The 26,331-nt window shown below is 46.5% G+C and overlaps 2 protein-coding genes across 2 annotated transcripts; both read left to right on the top strand.

The window, feature by feature from the left end:
- The first annotated feature begins 238 nt into the window (after positions 1-238).
- ctsh (cathepsin H) lies at positions 239-8,643 on the top strand. Its single transcript, XM_007905331.2, has 12 exons — positions 239-527; positions 1,583-1,614; positions 1,856-1,961; positions 2,116-2,186; positions 3,834-3,938; positions 4,429-4,515; positions 5,060-5,115; positions 5,493-5,574; positions 6,278-6,346; positions 6,873-6,979; positions 7,101-7,226; positions 7,845-8,643. Exons 1-12 carry the CDS (start codon positions 452-454, stop codon positions 7,918-7,920), a joined length of 993 nt encoding a protein of 330 aa, XP_007903522.1. The 5' UTR covers positions 239-451; the 3' UTR covers positions 7,921-8,643.
- A 1,090-nt stretch (positions 8,644-9,733) lies between these two features.
- On the top strand, positions 9,734-25,639 carry blm (BLM RecQ like helicase). The gene is made up of 22 exons (XM_042343082.1): positions 9,734-9,875; positions 11,123-11,221; positions 11,614-12,380; positions 12,946-13,120; positions 13,463-13,590; positions 13,894-14,014; positions 14,332-15,113; positions 15,479-15,670; positions 15,848-15,966; positions 16,843-16,956; positions 17,403-17,501; positions 17,864-18,012; positions 18,593-18,699; positions 19,376-19,536; positions 19,917-20,112; positions 20,520-20,710; positions 21,201-21,342; positions 22,175-22,374; positions 22,829-23,024; positions 23,410-23,532; positions 23,834-24,032; positions 24,384-25,639. Exons 2-22 carry the CDS (start codon positions 11,124-11,126, stop codon positions 24,529-24,531), a joined length of 4,407 nt encoding a protein of 1,468 aa, XP_042199016.1. The 5' UTR covers positions 9,734-9,875; position 11,123; the 3' UTR covers positions 24,532-25,639.
- The last annotated feature ends 692 nt before the right edge of the window (positions 25,640-26,331 follow it).

Below are 26,331 nucleotides of genomic sequence, written 5' to 3'. Positions count from 1 at the left end.
CTCATTGATGTGATAAGGCCCTATATCAAATGCAAGGATTATTATTACTACACACACTTCCCACTGTACAGGATGCCTCCGTCAAACATCTTTTAAACGTCTTTCATTATTATTACAAAGACTCGAAAGTGCCTTAACTCATCCAAGATTCCCTTCAAAAAACATCAACTTCCTGTGCAACACACGGATTTTGTTCTGTTTTTTTTTTCTTTGTTGAACCTCTTCCTGGATTAAAATAAAGGGAACTCAAAGTGAAATTCATCGTTGATTACTTAGCCTTTGTACCATCACATGACTTCCTGAAACAGCCTTGCTGAGACTGCTTTATTATATAGAGCATATCGTGCCTCGCTCTCTGTGTGAGGAAGTCCAGTAAAGTACAAGCATCTGGCAGTGCTGTGCTCTCCTCCCAGTCCCTGAGTTAACAACATTTTTCAGTCTCTCCCTGAACATGGTGCTCTCCGCGACCCTACTAGCAATTGCCCTGCTGGGTGGTGTGTGCTGTGTGTCTGAGTTTACTTTCCAAGGTAAGTTGAGACTTGAGATCGCTGCCGGAAACTGTGGGGCAGGTTTTCGGTTGACTGTTTGTGGAGTATAGGTGGAGAGGTATGTGTTTGGGGGTGGGGGGGGGGGGGGGGGTTGCTGTGGGAGAAGACAAGAGAAACCACATTCATCAGATATGGAAAGCTTTAAACCGAAACTGCTCTGAGCAGTGAGAGTTTCATTAGCTGTGAAAATGTTCAGGTCAGATTTACCAACCTGTTAAACTGAACTCCGAAGTGTCCCAACTAGAGTTGCCAACTCCAGGCTATTAATAATAATTCTTGCATTTGATACGACGCCTTATCATGTCGTCGAGACGTCTCAAAGAGCTTCAGAGGATATACTGTAAAGCGGTTTTGACTGTGTGTTTTGTGGGCAAAAAGCAGCAGCCAGTTTTGTCCACAGCAGTGCCCCACGAACAGCCATGAAGTGACTGACCAATTTAATGCAAAAAAAAAGCTGTGAGACACAAAAAAGAGCTACTGACTCAATAAAGCACCTCCTGGCCGAATCCATTTCGACAAAACGTAATGTCTCTCCTCAGGATTTTCCCACTTATTTCCTTGAGCTCCGTGGTACATTAAATCAAAGGACTTTTAATGCGCAACCTGAATTGAGACCGATTGCACAAATCGACCCAACCTCGATTCGAATGCTAGCTCTTGATTTGGGAAATGGTTGTCGGGTGATCGCTTATGCAAGAGCGGTGGGGTGAGTGGGTAGTTGGGTGGTGGGGGTGGGGAGCTGTGTGTCAGCCTGGTGGTTTGGATACTCTTGGACCACCGAGATGGGTTTCCGCGTGTGTCAGGCGTCCGGCTGAACAAAAAAAAATTTGCTTAGGTTTTTGGAGCAGTGGGGGGGGGGGGGTGGGGGGTGGAATAGGCCCTTGTTTTGCAGACGCTACTCACTAACTGGACACTGAGGTGCCTCCAGGAACATGGCACCCGCTGAGAGATTCAGACTGAAACAGTGCAGCCACGTTCTCTGAGCAGAAAATCTAGCGCTCACAGTACAATGTTCGTTCCTCTTTCTCTTTCAGAAATAGTTTCTTTCAAGACGTGGATGACTCAGGTAAAACCCCGTTAAAAGTCTGGTAACAGCTCCTCCAAGCGCAATGTAACGTGATATAATATAACGCTCCTCCACCCCGTTACCATGAGATTGCAATCAATACAATACACGTCGGGAGGACATCCCAATATATTGAGACAACCCTTTGCTCTCGCTCTGGGACGCTACCATTGCGTGAGGGGCGCTAGATAAGTGCAAGTTGTTGTCGTCGTTCTTCCCCTTTTTTTTTACTCCCGTACAGCACAACAAACACTACAGCTCAGAAGAATATTCCTACAGGCTCCGCACTTTCATTCAAAACAAGAGAAAGGTGGAAGAGCACAACTCCGGACAGCATTCCTATCGCAGTAAGTTCAACGCCGAGATTTTACAGCTGGGATTTCCACGTTGATTCTTGATAATATTCCCAAAAATCATCGCAGTCGACACAGAGCCTTATCACATCGGGAGCGCTTCACGGGAATTCCACGGGAATGTGACATTTTTAATATTTTTTTGCAGTGGGGTTGAACCAATTCTCTGACATGACCTTCAGTGAATTTAAGAAGCTGTACCTGCTACGGGAGCCACAGGTAATGCCCTTCATTTTGGGCTCCGTACCAACTGTGTATTGTCTCTGTGCCCTGAGTGATGTCTGACTTCTATGTGCTGTTCACCCCATTAATTGTCACAGTTGTTGTTCCGGTGATAATTAAGAAACTTTGTCTAAACCAGGCAACCCAGGCTTTGTGTGCGTAAGATCATGCTTAAATTCTGCGCTGTTTCTTCAGCAAACAGCAGCGTCAGAGTTTGTGCCTGAAAAGTACCTTGGACTCTGGCTGTGAGCTGTGTACCGAGGCAAAGGGCTCTTAAGAAGCTGCTTGACTTTGAGAATAAAGGGACTCCAGTGTGTTCTGCCACGCAAGTCAATGAAAGAGTTGGCTCCCACTTTCGGCTCTTAACTATTTTACTGCCTTATTATGGGAGACAAGAAAATGCTCCATAACAATGGCCAGGGACAGAGAAAGAGCCATTAGGCTCAATGAGTCCGTGCCTGTGCATTTGCCTTTTCATTTGCCTTTGCCTTTTCGTGCTCCTGTGTTCTTTGATCTCAAAGTCTATAACAGGCTTTATTTGACCATTCAGTTCACCACTGTCTGTGGGACGCTGTTGTGCGCAAATTGGCTGCCGTGTTTCGCCCACACAGTCAATCTACTTTCCATATATCCTGTGAAGCGCTTTGAGACGTCTGAACAACGTGATAAGGCGCTATATCAAATGCTAGGATTATTATACTATTATTATTATTCTAACGCCAGATTTATAAACAGGGCGGTGATGGTAGCGGAAACGCAAAATACTGCAGATGCTGGAAATCTGAAACCAAAAAACAGAAGTCGTCGGGAACACTCAGCGGGTCAGGCAGCATCTATGGAGAAAGGAACGTGAGTCAACGTTTCGAACAAAGGGTTGTGGACCCGAAACGTTGACTCACTTTCCTCTCTCCATAGACGGTCTGACCTGTTGGGTGTTCCCAGCGACTTCTGTTATTGCTGTCGGTGATGGTAGCGGGACGCACATCACGTTGACGTGTGGTACTGGAGGGGAGCCAGCGTGACGCATTTCCAGTTAAAACAAAAGAACGTAATTCAAATTTATCTCCATTTCCTCAAAATGGCTGGTTTGAGACCGGCCCTGATATGTTTAAACATCCCAGCGAATCCTCTTCTCTATGCTTTTAATAAAGGATAATTTGGACTGAGGCAAATATACAAAGTAATAATAATAATAATCCTTGCACTCGATTAACCGCTCTACAACAACAACTTGCAATAATCTCCAGTAGTGCCCTTCATGCAGTGTCAAGCCTCCAGGTTGTTATGGTCGGAACGTACGCACAATGTATCTGAGAGAGAAACTTGTAGCAGTGAAAAAGGGAAGTGAAGCGAGAAGGGAGATTTGGCCGACACATTTGCATGTCTCTCAAATCCTGTTGGGTTCATTTTTAATTCTTCAGACATTATATAACCCACATTCCACCTGCAAATACACAAACACACTGGACTTAACAGCGTGAAGAGCTTTGAGACGATTTGTCCTTAAGAGTGTTGTATCACATTGCAGGGATTATGATTCTTTACATAAATATTAATTGTTACCCACCTTCTCTCTCCCCCTCTCTCTTCCCCCCACCCCACCACACCACCACCACCACCACCCCCCTACCCCCGCACACACAGAATTGCAGTGCTACACGAGGAAACCATGTTCTCAGCATGGGGCCTTACCCCGATTTTGTAGACTGGAGAACCAAAGGCAATTACGTCACACCAGTGAAGAATCAGGTATGATCTTTCGCACCCACTCTGTAAACCAGACAAGGCGCTGACTCTATCACACGCCCTGGCTGCTCACTAGCTCACGGGGCCAGTACAGAACCTTAGTGCTTTGTCCAACCTTTAACTCCCTTCACAACCTTTCGCCTGACCCGCCGCTCTTCTCTTATCTCCGCAACCGTGCCCACCGCGGACACTACCTCCCACCCAACGCAGCCAAAAGCCCCGGCCACACCTTCGTCACCTCCAGGCTCAACTTCTCTTGATTCCCTGCTCGCCATTGGAGGGCGAGCTTTTAACCACTTTACTCCCAGTCTCTCTCTCGCTCTTTCTCTCTCCCCAAAGCTCTCCTCCTCGCCCTAGCTCAGGGCAGCGAAAAGATCCCAGGCCATCAACCACGCCAAACATGTGGTGGTGGTAAGCAAGCTTCCTTTGTCCTGTGAAATGATTCAGAGGACAGTTATTAAATGACCTAGAATTCCGCTTCTGTTGTCTCCAGGGTGGTTGTGGAAGCTGTTGGACGTTTTCGACCACTGGATGCTTGGAATCTGCAATAGCAATCAAAACAGGCAAACTCCTCTCACTGGTAAGTAAGGTGGTCGAGGCAGAGGCCATCGTGGAGTTCAACAACAACACATTACATTTACACAGCGCCTTTCACGTCAGGAGGACATCTCAAGGCGCTGGACAGTCAAGGATTTGCACCCGAGCTGGGGTTTGGAATCAGGAGGGGCAGCAGGGGTGGTGGTGGGAGGGTGACCAAAGGTGTAGTTGAACTGGAGGGTCTTGAAGGAGGCAAGAGAAGGGGCGAGGCGAAGGGTCTCACTCCCTCCATTGGGATGGAGTTTCAAGAGCGAAGTTGACAGGTTTATAAAGATGGAGGCTTGAAGTAGTGTGGTGATAGGGCAAGGGCAATGAGATTGAACGAACACCTTATTCTGAGAGACAGGTACTCGATGGGGCAAATGGCCTCTTTCTGAGCTGTAAATTTCTGAAAATGTCCCAAAACAGGAAGGCATTTAGAGAAGGCGCTAAAACGAAACAGTCCTCACACCTTCAGGCAGCTCAGTGGTACTTGATATAAAAAGCTCCCTCGCAGTGTTTTATAGATTGGTTTCAATCGTTTTCAGGCTGAACAGCAGCTTGTAGACTGTGCTGGGGCGTATAAAAACCATGGGTGCAATGGGTAAGTGAATCACCAACAACATAACAACAACAACAAATTACATTGACAGCACCTTTCACGTCGGGAGGACATCCCAAGGCGCTGGACAGTTAGGGTTTTTCCTTAACTGAGCTGGGGGTTGGAATCAAGAGGGGTGGAGGGAAGGGGGAGTGGAGATGGGAGTGTGGCTGAAGGGATGGCAAAGGAGAAGGTCTGGAGATGGGCCTTGGAGGAGGCAAGGGTGGGGGCGAGGCGGAGGGATTTGGGGATGGAGTTCCAGAGGGTGAGAGACACACACTATATACTTGCAAAGGGCTGTGCGCGGAGGGGAGGGACGTCTGAGACCTGCATATGTGTTTCCCTGCTTTACAGCGTCTGCTTTTAACATCTTTTTTTAGGGGACTCCCGAGCCAAGCCTTCGAGTACATCAAGTACAACGGGGGACTTGAGGCAGAAAAAGACTATCCTTACACAGCACAGGTCTGGATGTTACAGTGCACATACACCACAACACTCCCAGCCATTATACCCTGCGTCCTAGCCGACTGCAGGTCTCTCTCTCTCTCTCTCTCTCTCGTTAACAGGAGACCGAGGGAAGCTTGTTAAAGGGATACAGAGAAAGTTGGAAAGCGGCATTAATACATTTTTAAAAAGGGGGGAGATTTGGGAAAACTGGCACACTATGGGGCCAATGGCTTCCTTCTACGCAGAAAAGGTTTTCGCAAGGTGATAAGAGGCATCCACACGGTTCCTGAACTTGGGGTCAATTCCTGCTAAGTCTGTGTGCAAATGAACCAAGGATGAAGAGAAATATGCAAATGGCTGATTGTACAAACCAGTGTTGGTGTAGCAACATTTTACTAAAGCGTATTTGCGTGTGTGGAGTGTGCATGTGTGTGCGTGTGTGGCGTGTGCATGTGTGGGGAGCGGGGAAGTGGTTTGTTAATAAAAACTGAATTAGTACAAAAAACAGGAAGGTTTCAGGGTTTTATGTTACAGCCACTGTGTCGTGAAGTAGGACTCCCCTGACCCATGAGAGCTCAATGCTGGATCCGAGCCCATAGATTAAACAGATAAACCCCAGTCCCTGGTACAAGATGTACCTTTATTAAACATTTTAATGCACTGAAATAATGAAGATTATTGTTGTAATTTTTTTTAATATGCTTTCACCTTCCATCAGGACCAACACTGCCAATACCAGCCCAACAAAGCAGTCGCGTTTGTCAAGGAAGTAGTCAATATAACACAGGTACATTTGGGCATTTATTATTATTATTATATTATTATTTGTCCTGAGAGTGACTACACCAGGGTCTGACATTGTAACACGTTACAGACCAATCCAGGCCAAATTTCTAAGATGTCTTGTTAGACCTATTTATATAGAATAATATAATAATAAATCCTGCATTTGATATAGCGCCTTATCAAGTCATTCGGACATCTTAAAGCCCTTCCCAGAATATACTGTAAAGTGGATTGATTGTGTATTTGTGGGTGAAACGCGGGAGCCAATTGCACACAGCAGTGTTCCCCCAAACAGTGGGATTGAGTGGCCAATTTATTTTTTCTTACCCCCAGAAAGCGATCCGCCAATCGACTAACTGGATTCCTAGTAACTGTGTGTGGAGTAAGGAAACTTACTTATGGTATCGTCCTGCCCGGGAATTGTACCCGGGTCCTCTCGCTTGCGAGGCGAGTGCTCTGACCACTAAGCTAGGGACTCCACAATGAGAGACACTGTGCAGCCAGGTAATCCCATGCTTGCTTTACAGTACGATGAAAATGGCATTGTGGATGCTGTGGCCAGACTGAATCCCGTCAGTATCGCCTTCGAAGTGACTGATGACTTTTTCCAATACGAAGGCGGTGTCTATTCCAAGTGAGTGACTTGATGCTGCCCCGGGTTTTCCAAACGCATCCAATCTTGAGTGTTGAGCGACTTTCTCTCCCGTGGCAAAGGGGTTTGCGATTTTTGGTTAACGTATCCTTTGCTTTGGCAGCTCGAATTGCGATTCCACACCCGACAAAGTCAACCACGCAGTCCTGGCTGTAGGTTACGGAGTACAAAATGGGACCAAGTACTGGATTGTGAAGAACTCCTGGGGCCCTGAGTGGGGATTAAATGGGTCAGTATCACTCTTTTGCCTGAGGAAAGTTATGAAATGAATAGACTTCCCGTGCTTCCTGTCTGGGAAAGGTTGAGTTATTCATAGTTCAACAAGTTTATTTACTTAGTAGACGAACCAGGAAAGTCCAAGGTTCCAATCCTGGCCTGTCGGGTCTGACTTCAGTGCTGCAGTAAAGATAGTCAAACTTATAGATAGTTAAACGTATAGATGCGTAGCTTGACTCCGTTGGTAGCAAGTGATTTACCTTTGGATGAGACGTTAAAACCATGGTCCCCGTCTGCCTGTTCAGCTGGTTAATAAAGATCCCGTGGTATATTCCAAAAGAAAAGCGCATTTTTTTTCCCCTGATCGCCACGGTCAACAATCCTCCACATAAAATGGGTTATTCACTTCGCGGCTGTTTGTGAGACATTGCTGTGCCCAAAGTTGTTTGCAAGTTTGCCAACAAAATATACACTTACCAGTAAATCCTGTGAAGCGCTTTGATTTGCCCCCTGACCTGAAAGGCACCATATCAAATGCACGGTTTATTACAAATGGTGTGTTCACCCCATGCTCTCTGTAAGATGTTATGGTCATAATTAATTTTTAATTGTAACCCTGCTTTTTCTTTAGGTATTTTTACATTATTCGAGGAAAGAACATGTGTGGTTTGGCCGCTTGTCCTTCCTACCCCATACCTTTACTGTGAGGTTGCTGGCAACCCCCAGACTGGATGGAAAGAATCCTGCAAGTCACAAGAAATTATGCGTCTTTAATAGGTCGAAAAATTGCAGTACGAGACGTGATAATTATCATCACTGGTGGTAATGCTCACATCACGCCCCGTGTTGTATTTTTCACAATCGCAGGAATTAAGTCGGTTTCTTCTGAAATGATGATTGAGTCAAACGCTATCTGAGCGTCAAATGCTTTCTGCGGACCTGTATTTTACACTATTATAGATACACACGCTGTGGGTTTTAGCTCGCTGAGTAATCGCACCTGATATTTTAATCGATCTTACGTAAGACCTGCGTTGTTTTTGGTGGCAGTCAAAGGAACTATATACATTCAATTTGTCTTTTGAGATGTCTCAAAGCGCTTCGCAGAATTTACCGTGAGGGCGAAGTCACAGTGCGTTTCGTGGGCAATACCAAGTCACTGTAATCGGCTCTGAAAATGTCAACAAGCGCGAGCATCGCTCGGCTTCGACCCACAACTTCGGAGAGAAAGCCCGTCGAGACGCAGTGCCCCCCCCCCCACCCCCCCCCGAGTCACATCGAGAGCATTCCCGATTATTCCTGAAGTGAATCCCGGCCTCCGACACTCGGCAACCTCCAACCATCACCGTCGCTCGGTGCCTATCGTTCGCGGGCGACTGACTTGCCACAATAAAATCCGCAATAAAACCACAATAAAATCCGTTCCGCAACGTGCCGAGCGTCCTTTTTACCTCCTGGTTTCGCGCGCAGAGCGCACGGCGGCGTTTTAATCAGAGGGAAAAGGCACCGGCGCTCCCTCCTCCCCCGTCACCTGCGCTCCCCCCCCCCCCACCGCTTTATCGTTCTTCCGTGATTTAACGACGACAACGGGCACGAACGATGACGGTAAATCCCGTTCGATGTTGACGCGGCGCCTTTCACGCGGCGAAGGCCTCCCGAAGCGCTTCGCAGGATTGACGTGCCCCCCCCCCCCCCAGAAACAGCCACGGAGGGAACACCCTGTGTTTATCGGGGAGGACGGGGTGGGGAGGAGAGAGGGGGTTGTCAGCCAGTGCACCGGGAGAGACACTCCCTTCTTCACTGATAGCGCAACCCCCACCCCCCACTGTCCTCCCCACCCCCCCTCCCTCTCTCTCTCTCTCTCCCCCCACCCTCTCTCCTCCCCAACCCCCCCTCCCTCCTCCACCACCACCCCATCTCTCTCCTCCCCAACCCCTCCTCTCCCTCCCCTCCATCTCTCTCATCCCCCTCCTCTCCTCCCCCCTCTCTCTCTCTCTCTCCTCCCCCACTCTCCCCCTCTCTCCTCCCCCACTCCCCCCCTCTCTCCTCCCCCACTCCCCCCCTCTCTCCTCCCCCCCTCTCTCCTCCCCCACTCCCCCCCTCTCTCCTCCCCACTCCCCCCTCTCTCCCCCACTCCCCCCTCTCTCCTCCCCCACTCCCCCCCCTCTCTCCTCCCCACTCCCCCCCTCTCTCCTCCCCCACTCCCCCCCTCTCTCCTCCCCCCAGTCCTGCTCTGGAGCCTCAGCTGCGAGTGAGTGGGGGGGGAGTTGGGGGGTGAGGGCGGAAGTGAACCCCTGATCAGTCTGACGTATTTCCGGGATACGGCGTTCGCCCCTCCCCCCCCCCCCCCCCCCCTCGCGCGCTCTCTCTCTCTCTCTCTCGCGCTCGTAATTGGCGCCAAAGAGGGAAACACCGCGGGACACCGGGCCCCGGGACTGAGGGTCAGGGCACAGGGCCCCGGGACTGAGGGTCAGGGCACAGGGCACAGGGCCCCGGGACTGAGGGTCAGGGCACAGGGCACAGGGCCCCGGGGCTGAGGGTCAGGGCACAGGGCCCCGGGGCTGAGGGTCAGGGCACAGGGCCCCGGGACTGAGGGTCAGGGCCTCGGGGCTCCGCCGTGTGTTCCCCGCGGATGACAGTGAAGCTGCGGCCGCACTGACAGGTAACACGGGGCCCGGCGGTGGGGGAGAGAGGCCGCGCGGGCAGCGGGGGGTGGGGGGGGGGGGAGACCCTCCTCCCTTCCTCGTTCCACCCCCTTCATCCCCTTCCCTCCCCCTCACCCCCTTTCTCCCCCCTCACCCCCTTTCTTCCCCCTCACCCCTTTCTTCCCCCCTCACCCCCTTTCTTCTCCCCTCACCCCCTTCCCTCCCCCTCACCCCCTTTCTCCCCCCCTCACCCCCTTTCTTCCCCCCTCACCCCCTTTCTTCCCCCTCACCCCCTTTCTTCCCCCCTCACCCCTTTCTCCCCCTCACCCCTTTTCTCCCCCCCTCACCCCTTTCTCCCCCCCTCACCCCCTTCCCCCCCTCACCCCTTTTCTCCCCCCTCACCCCCTTTCTCCCCCCCTCACCCCTTTTCTCCCCCCTCACCCCCTTTCTCCCCCCACCCCTTTACTCCCCCCCTCACCCCCTTTCTCCCCCCCTCACCCCCTTTCTTCCCCCCTCACCCCTTTCTTCCCCCCTCACCCCCTTTCTTCCCCCCTCACCCCCTTTCTTCCCCCCCTCACCCCCTCCCCCGTTGGACCCCTTTTATATAGACATTGCAAACACACACAAACTGCGGTTTCCCATCGAATTTCCGAACCTAAACTGGAAGCAAAAAAAAAAAGTTGCCCATCTTCTTCCCCTCTCTCTCCCCCCCACCCCCACCTCCCCCCCGCACCCCCCACCCCCCGCCATCCTCGTGTTGTCTGCGGCACGAGGGAGCGAGAGGAGGCGAACAAGACAGGAAATGCTTAATTCATTCGAGATCGTTCTCGCGTGTTCAGAGGTGTATTTGATCCAGGGGGTAATATTGACCGTCGTCTGGCTGACCCCCCCCCCCACCTCCCCCCCCCCCCGGCCCCCTCCCCCCGGCCCGCAGAGAGCGCGTGAAATAATAATAATCGTCGCATTTGATCCAGCGCCTTGGGACGTCCTCCTGGCGTGCAAGACGCTCTTCAAACGTAACTGTGTATTTTATTGTACCACATCGTTCAGACATTTTGCGATGTCTCGAAGACGCGACAAGGCGCTAGATTAACTGCGAGGATTGTTATGACCACTGCTGTTTCCGAGCGCCTCCTTCACAGGGTATAATGTAAAGTGGGTCGACTGTATTTTCGTGAGCGAAACGTCGCATGAAAAAATAATGGGTGCGTGGGTTCGATTTGGCCGTCGCTCTGCTCACTCCAGCGCCGTTTTGTTTTTGCAGCATGACGTGCCTTCCACAGAACAACCTCCGGAAGCAATTGGAGCTCCACTCGGAGAAGGGAGTCCAGAGCAAACTGTTAGTCGGTAAAAGCAAAGCAGGGTAGGTACAGTCGTGGTGGTGATCAGCTGGTCACAGTGCGAGCGAGACTGGCTGAATTCATCCAACGCCGTCCATCAGAGCGGCGGTTGTTTGTGAGCTTGCCGCAGTCGCTTCTGGGCACGAGAGGGAGTGGGTTCCAGCATAAAGATTCTAGGATTCTGTTGGAGAAGATTAGGCCATGTTTGGCTTGTCTTCTGGCAAACAATCCTTCAGATAAATTGACCATCTGCTTTAACGGCTGTTTGTGGGATTTTCCTGTGTGCAAATTGACTGCTGCATTTTGCTTACAAATGTGAAGTCACTACACATGAGAGTGCTGATCGACTGAATTCCTTTTATTAACTTGCGTGCTTTTGACTCGCAAATCTTTGAATCTAATTCTTAATTGACAGGGGATTCACATTCAAGAAGAAGACTCCCTCATGTAACATTGGAGCATCCGGCTTCCATAAGATACCTGGCAGCAGTGCTTTGAAAGACAAGGATGTTAACGCTTCTGGGAATTTTGCCACGAGCAAACCTCTTACAGCCTCATTTTTGTCAAAGCCCAGGGAACAGCAGTTAAAAATCACAAATTTGTTTGAACAAAATACCAAAAATTCAGCATTGAGCGTGGGAGCAACTTCAACTCCGAGAGAGACGAGAATAACTGCGTCCGTTTCTAACACTCAGCTCACTAAGAAGCCAGACGCAGATCATTCCTTTGAGTCCGTTGTTAGCCTGGATGATTGGGATGATTTCGACGATTTTGACACCTCGTGGAAAGGAAAAAGTAATGTGAAACTCACGTCGGCGTCGTCAAACAAAGCGCTCCAGGTACAAGGATGTAAAACATCCCAGAATTCAAAACACAGTACACCCACAGCAACTAAGAGTGTCACTACACCTGACCTCGATACGAGCAAGGTTAATGGTGAGCTCAAAGTGGATTTTCTTCCCAAGGACAGCACACACTCATTGTCCCAAAGGGAACCAAAAGGCTCAGATGATCCTGTTATCTGCCTCGTCAAGCCTCACCTGGAGGAGATCAAGAACAGTGATGATGAAGACTGCGTTGAATCGTTCGCTCGAAGAAAGATAAGTCGGTCGTCTGGTGCCAGAGTCCTTCTCAGTGATGACGAGACGGACGTCAGTGGGAATGAAGATACAGATGTGAAAAGTAAGTGATTTATGTATTGCGTTCAAAATTGCTGATTTGCTTTGAAGGCGATCAGTACAGGGTAGAGACTGGGTGCTGATTTACAGAGCTGCAAAACAAAAGAATCAGCGCCTTGTGACGTGCTCCTGGCGTGAAAGGGCTACACGAATGTAATTTGTTGTTGAATGGCTAGAATTTTAGCTGACGGACAGAAAGGAAAGCTCGTCTTCAGCTGTGCTCAGTTAGCATGTGAGCCAGGGCAAGACGTTGAGTTGGATTATTTTCTGTTTCTCTTTTTCCCGTAAACCCTTGTAATGTTTTTCCTATTTAGCTAGTCCCCCTATAAATCCTGTTCCGGACTTGGCTTAGGTAGAAATTGTGTTCGTTGGCTTTCTACATTCAAACAAACAACCTTCCGTGTAGTAGTAACAATAGTATAATCCTTGCATTTACATTTGTGCAGAATAACTTCCCTCTTTTTCTCTTGCCGACGCTCCTCTCGCCGAACACTGACAGTAATGTCCCGTCTAAAAACAGTCATAATTTTGAAAGCATCAATCACCTCATTTGCTCTTCTCTGCATCAGTTGATTTGACAGATGCTGACAGTATCCCAGATAGCCAGCCCGTGCTGGATGCTCGCCCTGTGGACCAAGTGCCAGACAGTGACTTTGAGATTGAAGATTCCGATTTTGTTGACTTTGTTCCGCCGTCTCCTCTGAAGGAGCGACTGTCTTCGCCCTCGTTGCTTAAAAGCCTCAGGTTTGTCTTGTGAACAGAATACATTTCCCGCAGAGATTGTGAGATTGCTGCGCACTTGGGGGGTTGGGGGGGCGTTACATGAAAACTGTAATTTTGTGCAGCGTTTGCATCCGGAGAGTTTGTCGTCGTGTAGATTGTGTTTCATTAAACACCGTTTTTTGCGTTGCTTTCCTCTGAGTCTCCAGAATTCAGTCTATAACCAGAATATCGGAATCAATTGATTTCACTGTACGCTATCGTATTGCATTGACTGATTGTCGAGCTGAGCGAGACAACAGCGGCTGCATGAGAAGGAAATATTGGAGAAGTCTTTATTGTAATCCTTCACCTCTCTGTCCACAGAGATTCAACTGAATTGTTGCATCCCAGAGAGAATTCTGTGAAAGCAGTCTCCTCAGTAAATCCACTGTCACAAGAAAGAAGGCTCTCCAATGAGCGGGCGTGCGTGTCAGACAGTTCAGGAGAGAGGGGTACGTACATCTTAGCCACTGTACATCTTCCTGAGTTGCTTGGATTCCGTCACTGTGTAATACTTGCATTCGATTGAGCACTTAGACGTGTAGCGATTGCTGTTGTCTTAACTTCTCAATGTTTAAACTTAGTAGGCTTGTATCTCAATTCGCCGACAAATGCGATCACGGCACATTCGAGCAAATCGTTTTGAGAGGTTTTGACAACAGCTGTATCAAATGCAAGAATTGTTATTCATTATTAACTTGACATCTTTCTTGGAAAGTAATTATTTGATCTAAGACCAGACACATCACCCACAGGGCAAGGCACCCAATTGTTCAGCGTCATGGAAAAGATCTGTAACTTGGTTGAGCAGATTCCCCTGACGCAGCTGCAGTCTCTGGCCTGTGCGGATCAGCTGTTTCACTATCGAGCTCTACGGTAGGTGCTGCCTTTGGATCATTTATTAAACTCTCGCTCGTTCTCCCTGTTTAATTCTTTCTCAAGTTCCCTTTAGAATCTGCAAATTTCTTCCAAAGTCTGTCCACAGAGATCCCGTGTTGACCATCTCACGTATTCGTCATTTTGATCTGAACCATCAGTTTCCCCTCCATCTTCGAGTCCCAAGTCTGCGTTTCCTAGTGTTTTTTTTGTACCTATAATAATCTACTGCATTTGACACAAGCTGTTTAACAGAAGCGCGAGCTTTAACGTCAATGACCCTTGATTTACGCCTTTTTTTTTCTCTCTCTTTCCAGAAAGCAAATCCTGGCCAACCAGAGTGAAATGCCGATAGTACAGAACAGGACTTGCTCGGCTGTTACTGCAATGCCGAACCATAACGCTTCCCAGAATAATATCCCTACTTATCCCGTCACCCCCGCCGTCACTCTTAATCCTTCCCAGGAGCTGAATTCTTCTAAAACGTTTACCTTCAGGAAATCTTTCTCGACTGGTTTTGGTGGTGACGGCCGTCTGAGCGACCGGGGGGATTGCTCGCTGTTGAACCAGACGGATGATCGAACGTCAGACATCCCCGTAAGGAGCTGTGCTTCGTCCTTTACCTGCAGCCAGGGCTTCCAGAGCAAACCGCGTCTCGACACGGGAAAGCTCGATCCCTACACCGGCGACCATGGCACGCTGCCTACAGACACACCTCGATCCTCACTCAGCAGCTTTGCGTACGTGGCTCCCAGGAGCCTGGAGTACTCGCGGCTCTCCTCTCCGAGCACGGGCTTTGCTGGTTTACAGGCTCGGCCTTTTGCCGATGGCGGAGGGAGTCATGTGAACGCCGGGACACCCGTCGACGAGAGCTACGACATCGAGAGCTTCGACATCGATGACCTGGACGACGAGGACGTGCCCGAATGTTTCCTCAGCCCCCAGAGCCGGTCAGGGACCGGCGGGCTGTCTTACAGGACATTTCAGCCAATCCGGGAGGAAACTGCGAAACCTCGAGCCTTTGGTGACAAAAATCACACAATATCTCCGTCTGCAACTGCCAGTGTCAAGAGGTCTCAAATGGGACGCAGCCCAGCAGGTAGGCCAGGTCACAAGCCAGAGTGTTGTTGTTTGTTTTTATTGAATATCGCTGTGGTTTGCGAAGTGAATCCTTGGGTGTAATTCGAATCACTGACCACGAGAGAACATCACGTGACTGGAGATTGACCTAATATCTGCGGTTTTAAGCCCAAGTCTCAAGAACTTCCTCTTCAACCACACCTTCGGTCACCCTTCTAAACCCACAAAATACAGAGTTAATTCACTTTACAGTATATCCTGTGATGCTGTTTGAGACGATTCAAAGACGTGATAAGGTGCTATATCAAATGCAAGGATTATTATTATTATCAGTAAATGTTTTTTTTCCTCCTCTCCTACTTTCCCTCCTGCTCACTCGGGAAGACACGCTGTTTGAGAGGAACCTCCCCAGGAATCCTGCCCTGGAGCGTTTCCGGGGCAACGATTTCCCACACTCCAAGGAAATGATGACCGTTTTCCGCAAGAAGTTTGGAATGCACCAGTTTCGAACGAATCAGCTGGAAGCCATCAACGCAGCACTGTTGGGAGAAGATTGCTTCATCTTGATGCCAACGGGTATTTACGACACAGTTCCCAGCCAGAGACGCCTCTGATATCATTTGCCAAATCTTAACATTCTTCTACTAATTTCTTCTGGGGTTTTTTAACGCCTCAACTTGGCTTTTATTAAGTCGGTTGTTTTGTGGACGTTTCTCCTTGCCGCACTGTTGAACTGTCCTCTCTCTGCTTCAGGTGGTGGCAAGAGCCTGTGTTACCAGCTGCCGGCCTGTCTGACACCTGGAGTTACCGTAGTGATTTCCCCACTCCGGTCACTCATCTTGGATCAGAATCAGAAGTTGGCTTTGTTTAATGTGAGTTTAAGTGTGCGTGTTGTTTCCCTATCATTAACTCCGTCACAATCGAAGCAAACGGTGCTGACTGACGTTTTTCATCAGTGAAATGGTACGACTCTTAGAAAGCAAGTGACACGCAGCCACCGCAAATAAAGCTTCCAATTGCATCCAGTTGGGTAGTGGCCAAACATTTACAATGTAATGTTTGTAACACGTGAAAGATAAGTTTCCACACAGAAGATGGTCGGTCATCGCTCAGTGGTTAGAGCACTCGCTTTGCAAGCGAGAGACCTGAGTTCAATTCCAGGCAGGGCGAAACCTTGGGCAAGTTTCCTTACTCCACACGCCTAATAATAATCCCTCCAAAACCCAAAACAATAATAAATTGGTCATTTTCAATCTACGACTGTTTGTGGGACATTGCTGTGCGCAATTGGCTGCCGCGTTCGCCCACAAATATACAGTCAATTCACTTTACAGTATATTCTGTGAAGCGCTTTGGGACGTCCTCCCGACGTGAAAAGCGCTATATCAAATGCAAGGATTATTATTATCCAGTCATCATATCTATGTTGGTGCTTATTCCCTCAGTGTAGCTACCTGCTCAAATCTCTGCTCTGTTCACCAGCGCATGAGTGAATAGATCTTGGAGCCTGAACTACACAATGTGATTCCCGCACACAGGAAGTTCCTCATTGTTTCTCGGGTGGTGCCGTGCGCTTCTTGGGTCAGTCTGAGCGGCAAAGACCCACTGACCTCACAGTCTAAGGACTGGATTGTTTTGGGAAGAACAGACAAAATTCTTTGGAAACCTGGTGCATAGGGAGGTGGGGTAATTGCTTGGAAACAGAATGTGAAATTGAGGATAAACCATGGCTTCTTCTCTTCCTCCAGATCGCGGCTACGTATCTGACTGGGGACAGGAGCGACTCTGACACTGCGAGTATCTACATGCAGTTGTCCAAGAAAGATCCCGTTGTGAAGCTGCTTTACTGTACCCCAGAGAAGGTAAGTGTCTCACTCTATTATGTGCCGTCCATTTGCCTTTCCTTTCCCTAGGTGGACGCTCATTATCCCTTGGTAAGAATGCTAGCAGCTATGTTCTGAAAAGGAACACATCCAAAATAAGGGTAGCTAATGCGAATTGCTCTGTAAACCTATTCCTCATTATATTGCTCAAGTCACCTTCTTAAGCTAATGAGCCACGCTTCATAGCCGTAAGTAGGCTGCAGGGATTCTTGGCAGTGGGATAAGGCTGATGCGTGTGTTTGTATTTTATAACCCTTGTTCTGCCACTATCCGTGATGCACATGCCCTGAAGTATAGAGAGGGGCCATATTATTCTGGAATTGAGTGAAACCAAATATAGATTTTGGATACAGCATTTCTTATATCTAAACCCTGACAGGTTTGTAACTTACTGAAAAGTCTTTTTTTGTTCTCTTCTCATACAGGTCAGTGCCAGCAACAGGCTGATCTCGGCGCTAATAAACCTGTACGAGAGGAAACTTTTAGCTCGGTTTGTTATTGACGAGGCTCACTGCGTCAGCCAGGTACAGTGAGTGTTTTATTGTTGCTTTTCCGAACACGTGGAGGCACAATGCAGTGTAGGTTAAGATTTAGAAATAAGTCTTCTGAAACGATTTGATGTTAAATGCGTCAAATCAAATGCCAGGATTATTCTTCACATCATTGGGATTTGGGAGAGAGGAAATGTAAGCTAGAGATGGGATGTTGAGTCCATTAATGTACATAGAGAGACAGGGAAATGTACACCTAGAGACATCTAGTACTTCAGGGACCAAATCATTGACTGAACAGCAGCTTGGCATGTCCTCCTGATGTGAAAGGTGCTATACAAATGTAATATTTTATTGTATTGATGCTCACGGAGGTTTGTGAATTCTCTCTGCAGTGGGGCCACGATTTCCGCCCAGATTACAAGCGTTTAAACGAGTTGCGTCAAAAGTTTCCTTTGGTGCCAATGATGGCCCTGACGGCCACCGCCACACCCAGGGTCCAGAAAGATATCCTAAACCAGTTGAAGATGCTGAATCCACAAGAGTATGTAGCTGTGATTGATTCAATCAATTATTTTGGAGCTGGGGGGATGCACCCACAAAATGCGCAGTCAATTCATTTTACAGTATATTCTGGGAAGCGCTTTGAGACGTCTCAAAGACGTGATAAAGCAATATAACAAATGCAAGGGTTATTATTAATAATAAAAGATTGTGGGTTTGTGCTTAAAGAGTGACCAGCAAATCCTCTGTGAGATTACTTTTAGACGTCTCAACAACGTGATAAGACGCTATATCAAATGCAAGGATTATTAGTAGTGGTAGTACTTCTTTACCAGTGCAGATTTAATGGCCTGTTTCCATGCTGTAAGGTTCTATAATTTTAAAAAGGAGATTGTTTCTACTACTACTACTAATAATCCTTGCATTTGATAAGGTGCCTTAGAGATGTCTCAAAGCACTTCACAGAATTTACTGGGAGCAAAGAGATCTTTCAGACGACACTTGGATATGAATAAAACTTTTTTTTAAAAGAAAAACATATTGCAGAATAATTGTAACTTGGAAAAATATCAGATCTCATTCGCGCTGGAGTCCTAAGGAGCCTTGTCCTTTTTCTGCAGGTTTACCATGAGCTTTAACAGAGATAACCTGAAGTATGAGGTGCTCCCAAAAAGGCCCAAGAAAATAGCTGATGAGTGTACCGAATGGATCAAAAAGAATTATCCACGTAAGTGTTAATCGGTGCTCAGGGACTTTAATATTAATATTTCTGTTTGATACAGCAACTTAAAAAGGTTTGTACAGTGAGTTACTTTGAATTATAGTGACTTAATGTAGGTAAACTGATCGGCTTACAGCAATGTCTCTCCAAAAACAAAATACATCTGTTTTTGTGGTTTTTGGATGAGGGAAGAAAGTTAGCCAGGAGTCTCTTGGCTAACTTTCTTCCCTCATCTGGGAGAAACTTCCCGCTCTTTGAAAGAGCATATAATGCCTACATTTATTATAGTGCCTTTCACATCAGAAGGATGTCTCAAAAGCACCTTGCAGGATTTGCTGTAAAGTGTAGTGATTAGGAAGAACAGGCAATTTGGTCATTGTTTAGTGAAAGCTGCTGGAAAATTTGTACATATTACATGGAGGTGTAGATAGGATGAGGATTGGGCTCAGCAGCCCAGAGTTGAATAGTTGTCTGGCACTTGCTGTCCATCTCTTGTATGAATGCCAGTTTGCGGTGAGCAACTGACCGATAGAACCAAAGCCCTCAACAAATCGGTACCTGAAACGAAAGAAGAAAATTGGGAAGGGAATCGAAACGTAAATAAATAATTCAATTGAAAGAAACAGTATCCTAAAAAACAGTTTCCTTCTGTTTATACAAAGATCCTTTGCTTGATTCGCAGGAGACTCTGGGATTGTTTACTGCCTGTCTCGGCGTGAATGTGACACAGTGGCTGAAACTCTGCGGAACAGAGGACTTGCTGCTCTGGCCTACCATGCTGGGCTCAAAGACTCCAACAGGGAACTGGTGCAAAATAAATGGATAAATCAGGACGGCTGCCAAGTAAGAGGCCCTGGAAGCATGATTCATTTCCATCTGTTATTCATTGGATTTCCTGTACGGTGGAATGTTTGTGTTGGGTGATCTGATAGAGTGAGAGCCACTGCCTTCACCTCTGGGTCCCAGAACAGAAAGGGGAGAGAATCAGGCTGACTCTTACTGTTTCCAATAGCTGGACAATTCTCACTGTCAAGCCAGAACTTCATGAATAGCTATGTGGATGGTGATACCCACCTTTCTCTCCTCCCCCTCCCACCACCCCCACCCTGTACAAGTTAAAATATTCCAACAACTTTAGGAGAGGCAAGAATAAATCCTACAACTTAGGCTGCTCTTGTACAATGTACGGAGGTCTGATTTCTATTATTCTGTGTTGCTACCAGGTCATCTGTGCTACCATCGCCTTTGGGATGGGGATTGATAAGCCTGATGTCCGCTATGTAATCCATGCTACGTTACCCAAGTCAGTGGAGGGATATTACCAGGAGTCTGGCCGTGCGGGGAGAGATGGCGAAACCTCCCATTGTATTCTTTACTACAGTTACCACGACGTTACGAGGATCAGGCGTCTTATTCAAAGTGAGTAAGACATTCTCTGTAACTCGTGATTGTGGCTGAAGGTTTGGCAAGGTCTTTCTACTGGGAGCCGCCTTAGCTTGTAAGATAGAGATCCACCGATCGGCCAGAGGATTCGAAGCGATGTCCCGAGGTTATTTCCTGCATTGAATTTGTTCCTTTCTACCTTTGTGAGTTCTATATGTAGGGGTCTGATTTGCCATATTCGCCAAAGGGTGGGAAGCGACCGAGAGGATGGACTTGGAATTCTGAAAGTTGTCAAAGTTAGGAGAAAGGGAAGGGAGGCTGTGTGTGTGTGTGTGTATATATATATATGTATATATATGATAAGAGCACGCATCGCAGGCTTCTGACATCTTTCTGTGGTTTCTGTTATTCTGACCAAAGTTTAACTTTTGTTTCTCTCGCAGTGGAGAAGGATGGGAACCAACACACCAAGCAAACCCACATTAACAACCTGTACAGCATGGTCCATTACTGCGAAAACATGCTGGAGTGCCGCAGGACACAGCTCTTGGCTTACTTCGGAGAAAATGGTTTCGACCCCAAGTTCTGCAAAGCTAACCCGGACGCAACCTGTGACAACTGCATCAGGGTAAAGGTACGTCGGTGCTGAGCGAACGGGGCCCTGTGTTCAGCAGCTTGTATCACACGCTGCTCTCTGTCGCGCTCTGAGAGATCAAATTACTTTAGAAGCCTGTTGTTCGCCTTAGTTATAATGTGGGTTCAACTATAGCGCTGTGGACACAGCAATAACTTGCTAAGGAAAAGTCCAACGTCTGGTCTGTGTGTGTGTGTGTGTGTGTGTATGTGTGTAAAATGATCAGGGAAACCTTTAAATCTTACCAAATGAGCCTTTAGCTCTCCTGCAGTCTTGCGAACATTATGTTGGCCATCACAATTTTTCAGACAATTTGATCATTCACCTTTTGTGTCTGTTTTACGACGCCTTGGTGCCTGCAATATGTGTCCCACTAAAATAAGTCGCTGCACGTGACAATTGCCTGTGAAGTGCTTTGCGTCGTCGTGGCTCAAATGTATTTACCCTTTACTCTCGTAAGTTAAATCTCTGGCCCTCTCTCCCGTTGCAGAGTTACAAGACAATTAATGTCACAGAGGTGGTGAAGAATATCGTGCGATTTGTTCAAGAGCATTGCTCCAATTCTGGTGGCAGGTACAGTGGACAGTCATCCACGAGGCTGACCCTTAACATGCTGGTGGATATCTTCCTGGGTGAGCGCAAGGTTTTGCAGTTGTAAGGCTTCCAAAACCACACACATGCACACACACACGCGCGAGAAAGCCAGCTGCAGAAGTGCAAGGGGTGTTCTTATGAAGCAGTGCCATCACAGTAAAATCACTGTGATTGTAAACCCCTGATGTGCATCCCTCCGTTACTGTGAATGCATTGCAAAGCCTATGAGGCAGCGATTGCATTATGGCAGAAAAGAAGCTGCAGTTACGGTAATGTGCGCAGCTGAGTATTGGCTCAGCACTGCCACCAGCTGGCACTCTGCAATGCCTCGGCGAGCTGCAAGAGGGTGAACAAAATAATAATCCTTGCATGTTTTGATACAATAATAATCCTTGCATTTGATATAGCGTCTTGTCACGTCTTCGAGACGTCTCAAAGCGCTTCACAGAATAGACTGTAAAGTGAATTGACTATATATTATGAGCAAAACAATATATTTACAAAGTGTTTTAGTGAGCGTAAGATTGTGAAAATTAAACAGCCTAATTCTAATAACAGACCTAATAATAATAGTTCTAATAATAGACTATTAGGTGCCGAATCAAAGATTTGCACAAGGTGTCTGTGCTGAAGATGGGTTTACAGTAAACTCTCTCCGGGCTGTTGGGAGAAGTTACAAAGATCTTGATGTTATGATATGTATGCAATCATTTGTCTCCTATTAGTATGGTGCACTGTGGAGTCTTTGGTGCAACTGATATGCCACATGGAGATGGGCAGTGCACCATGCAATGACTGACTGATGCTTTCAGCTTAATCTCCTTGTGCCTCAATTAATAAACACAAGCCTATTTATTAAACTTTCCCCAGGTGGTAAAAATGCCCGAATCCAGTCGGGTATTTTTGGAACAGGAGCTGCCTATACCCGGCACAATGCCGAAAGACTATTTCGAAAACTGGTGCTGGATAAAATTCTGCGCGAGGATCTGTACATCACAGCCAACGACCAGGCAGTGGCTTACATCGCCAGTGGGGAGAAAGCACATACAGTCCTCATAGGCTGCCTTCAGGTACACTCCATTTGTTCTTTTATTTTTCGCCCACAAAATAAGTTTTACTTTACAATATATCCTGTGAAGCATTTTGAGACGTCTTGACGACGAGATAAGGTGCTATATCAAATGCAAGCCTTATTATTTACTATTTTATTAAGTGGTGATTGTCACCTGGCTCAGTTGGTAGCACTTATCTTTGCTTCAGAAGGTTGTAGATTTGAGTACTGTTTAAGAACTTCCGCTTAAGTCTAGGCTGTAGAACTGGAGAGTGATGCATTGTCTAAGCTCTTGTCCTTCAGGTGAGACATTTAAAGAAAATGGTTGCTCATGTAACAAATACTTGAGGCTGGGTTGCATTAGCCAAAAGCAGATGAAAGAGATAGTGTGTTCTTCTACTTCTGTGTTAGCTGTTGCTTGCTTTGTTAAACTCAAGAGTGCTTTAATTTTGTTTTTTTAAATCTTTTTTAAGGTGGAATTTCAGGAGACGGGAAATACCAGTAGCATCCGGAAGCAAAAGAACTCTGTGACAAAGAATGTTTCCAAGCGGCAGGAGATGGTTCAGAAGTGTCTTGCTGAGCTCACTGAACTCTGCAAGAAACTGGGCAAAGTGTTTGGAGTCCATTATTTCAACATCTTCAACGTTGGCACCATCAAAAGCATTGCAGGTACAAAATAGGAGAGACTCAGAGTCAGCCAACTTCCCCAGCAACTGTCAGTTCCTGTGATTTGTGTTTTTTTTTAAATAAATGGATAAAAGCAGCTGGGAGTTGGGAATTAAATCAAGAAACAAAGTCAGAAGAATTGCGTTTACAAAATAGGGTTGTTCATGATCTGAGCTTTATTTCAGCTCCAGTTTCTTGTCCTAGCTAACAATCCTCCGAATCAAGAATATTTGTTGGTTTCTTGTGTCTACAAAATGTCGGCTACTTTTGCCTACAAAAATACCAGCCTGGATACTGGAATGATTACTGTAAAGTACTTTGAGCCATTCGGTAAAGCAGTAAAAATGCAAGTTCTTTTCCTTAACACGGTCTAACATGTTTTGCACAGAATCGTTGTCATCAGACCGGGAGGATCTTCTGCAGATTGACGGAGTCACTGAGGACAAACTGGATAAATATGGAGGTGAACTCATTGAAGTTCTCCAAAAATACTCGGAATGGCAGCTACCAGGTAACCCTAGTTTCTAACCTCCATTTCTACAAAATAAATTCATTTACAAAATATATGGTCACCACACTTTACAATAATTCCTGTGTGATGCGTTTTTGAGACCCATGAAAGGCATTGTAACAAATGAGAATATTATTATAAATATTCCCAGGTTTCCAAAGGCAGCCATCAAGAAGAAAGGGAGAAAACAAGTGCCGAGGGATTTCCTTTATGTAAAAAGCAATGATAGGGACTCTATTTTTTAAATCTCCTTTCTCTTTCTTCACCTTCGCCCTTTGCAATGATGCCCTTGTGTCAACAGAATATGACCCAGTGGACAATGAAGACAGATGGATAGACTGCAGAAATTCTCAGCATGAGGATGAGCAATATTCCGAGACCTCCGAGTACTTCAGCAGCAACAGAAAAAGCAACAAGAGGAAGTGTCGGAAAACGCCGTATTTCAGAAAGGCAAAGAAAAGAAAGACTGGGCAAAACAGCAACCAATCTTCTTCGAAAAGGTAACCGTGGATCATGCACGCACACCATGTGTACACAGTGAGATCATGGATACAATACGTGAATTGCCTATGGCCATGTGTATCTGATCTTTTCGATTCGTTGTCAACTGGTTGCAATTCGAGGCTATAAATGTTTTGCGATAACACGGCTCTCGAGTTCGCTTCGATGCTGGCTCCTTCACCAAGCTATCTGATCTAATTCCAATACCCTTTCTCTTTCTCCATATTGTTCCTCCCTCTTCAACTACATATTCAGTTCCTGTCATGAGTTCTGAATCCTCGCATGTTGTCAGAAGTGAAATGCTCCTATATAGGTGTGTTCATCGTTCTCCTATTATTTGTCTAATGCAGTTTCAACACAAAGTATTCATCGACTACAAGACAGTCCAATCCTAAACAAGGAACAACATCCTGGAAGACACCGGGAGTTATGCCGCTGCCTGTTCCTCGAAGCAACAATCGGCGACCCTTCCTCAAGCCTTCATACTCCTTTGGATGACTTTTTTTAACTGCCTCATGTTTGACAGGAGTTGTGCAATGTACAGTTCTCTTACAATTGCTATGCTGCGCCCTGGGCTGGGATTAAAATCAGACTTCGGAGCTGCTAGCCAGCCTGGAATTGAAAATGCTCTGGATTACTTGCAGTTCTTGAGTGAATTGAGCTTCGTAAACTGCCTTAAAGCTGCTTTGACCAATGGAAAGTGATGACACTAGTAGAGCTGTGAGGCTGAGGCAGGTTGTTTCCAGATTGAACGATGATGGAATTCGTACAGTAAAATTATTTTCTGAAACTCAACGAATGTCTGGTTCTCACCAAGTTGGTTATTTATAGATATCGTTCTCCCCACCCCGCACCTCATGTTTAATTAAAATGTTAGACATATTTAATGAATGGCTGTGATAAGGTTGTTATGTAAATGCTGTATGTTATTTTGATGCTGTATATAACTTGCATACTCTGAAATGTAGCCAAGTGTAGTTTAACTGCTTAAGATATAATTGTATATACAGTATATAAGTAACTTGAGGGTTCTTGGGCATTTTTCCTGCCATAAAACAAATCTTTTTCTCCCGCTTCTCTCTGGATCGTTGCATATCTAACTACAACTAGTTGCTGCATCGAGCCTGCCCTTACCGGTGTGGGCCATCTGGGATATATTGTTCAAGGTTTTTAAACCAAGATAGGGAGGGGAGTGACAAACTAATGCACTGTACAGTATATTGAGAAGTAGGGCATGTTATTGGTGTTATTGCTTGTGGTATAATTCTTACAGTCGATGCTTACCTCAGCCAAACTGAGTGATTTTAATTTATGGATTACAGGTTTACGGATTACAGATTTAACAGTTTCCATTTTATGAGTCCCAAGACTTGTTTTTTATGTTGCAATGAATCTTGTTGATCCTAATCTGGATACCCCATCGCAGTAAGGATCTTGGATATTTAATCTTATCTGAAAGATAAAATGTGTGTGAGTGTAGAGGGGGTGAGGGGGGGGGGGGCAGCTTACCATTGAATGATGTCTTCAAAGCTTCAGAATGAGTCTGACCTGTTTTGTATTATCTATTTTACCCCCCTCCCCTGCTTATAATAAAAATTCTGCTGAAGGCTGTCTGGATGTATATATATATATATGCACACACACACACACACATATTGTGTATTAAAAAGGTAAGAAATGAAGCACGTTTTATTCATTTAAAATAACATTTCTGCAAAAGCTCACAATCTCGAGGAGACATTCTGGATCCATGATCCTGAGTTCAATTCCAGACAGAGGGCCAAACCTCGGGCAAGTTTCCTTACTCCACACAGAGCCTAATAATATTCCCTCCAAAACCAAAAACAATAATAAATTGGTCATTTTCAATCTACGACTGTTTGTGGGACATTGCTGTGCGCAATTGGCTGCCGCGTTCGCCCACAAATATACAGTCAATTCACTTTACAGTGTGTTTCGTGAAGCGCTTTGGGACGTCCTCCCGACGTGAAAAAGCGCTATATCAAATGCGAGGATTATTATTATTATTATTATCCACGCCGTGCAAAGTTTGCTAAACTTTTCAGTTGCTTCCCCCCCCCCCCCCGCGATTGAAACTTAAGCATATTTAAAAGAATACAGTTTTAAAAAAATAATGGCTTTGCAAAAGTGAAGTGGGTTTTCAGAGAGGGTGAGAATTGTGTGTGTGTGTTTGGGGGTACAGAAGGGGGGGGGGAAAAAAACACCCAATTGGGGGCTGATGTCTTTTCAATTTTTTTTTATATATATATTTAAAAAGAAACCAACAAAACGTTCCCC

Source organism: Callorhinchus milii, unplaced genomic scaffold (genome assembly GCF_018977255.1).
Source record: "Callorhinchus milii isolate IMCB2004 unplaced genomic scaffold, IMCB_Cmil_1.0 Scaffold22, whole genome shotgun sequence".
NCBI classification, from domain to species: Eukaryota; Metazoa; Chordata; class Chondrichthyes; order Chimaeriformes; family Callorhinchidae; genus Callorhinchus; species Callorhinchus milii.
This window is presented reverse-complemented; position numbering and strand designations above follow the sequence as displayed.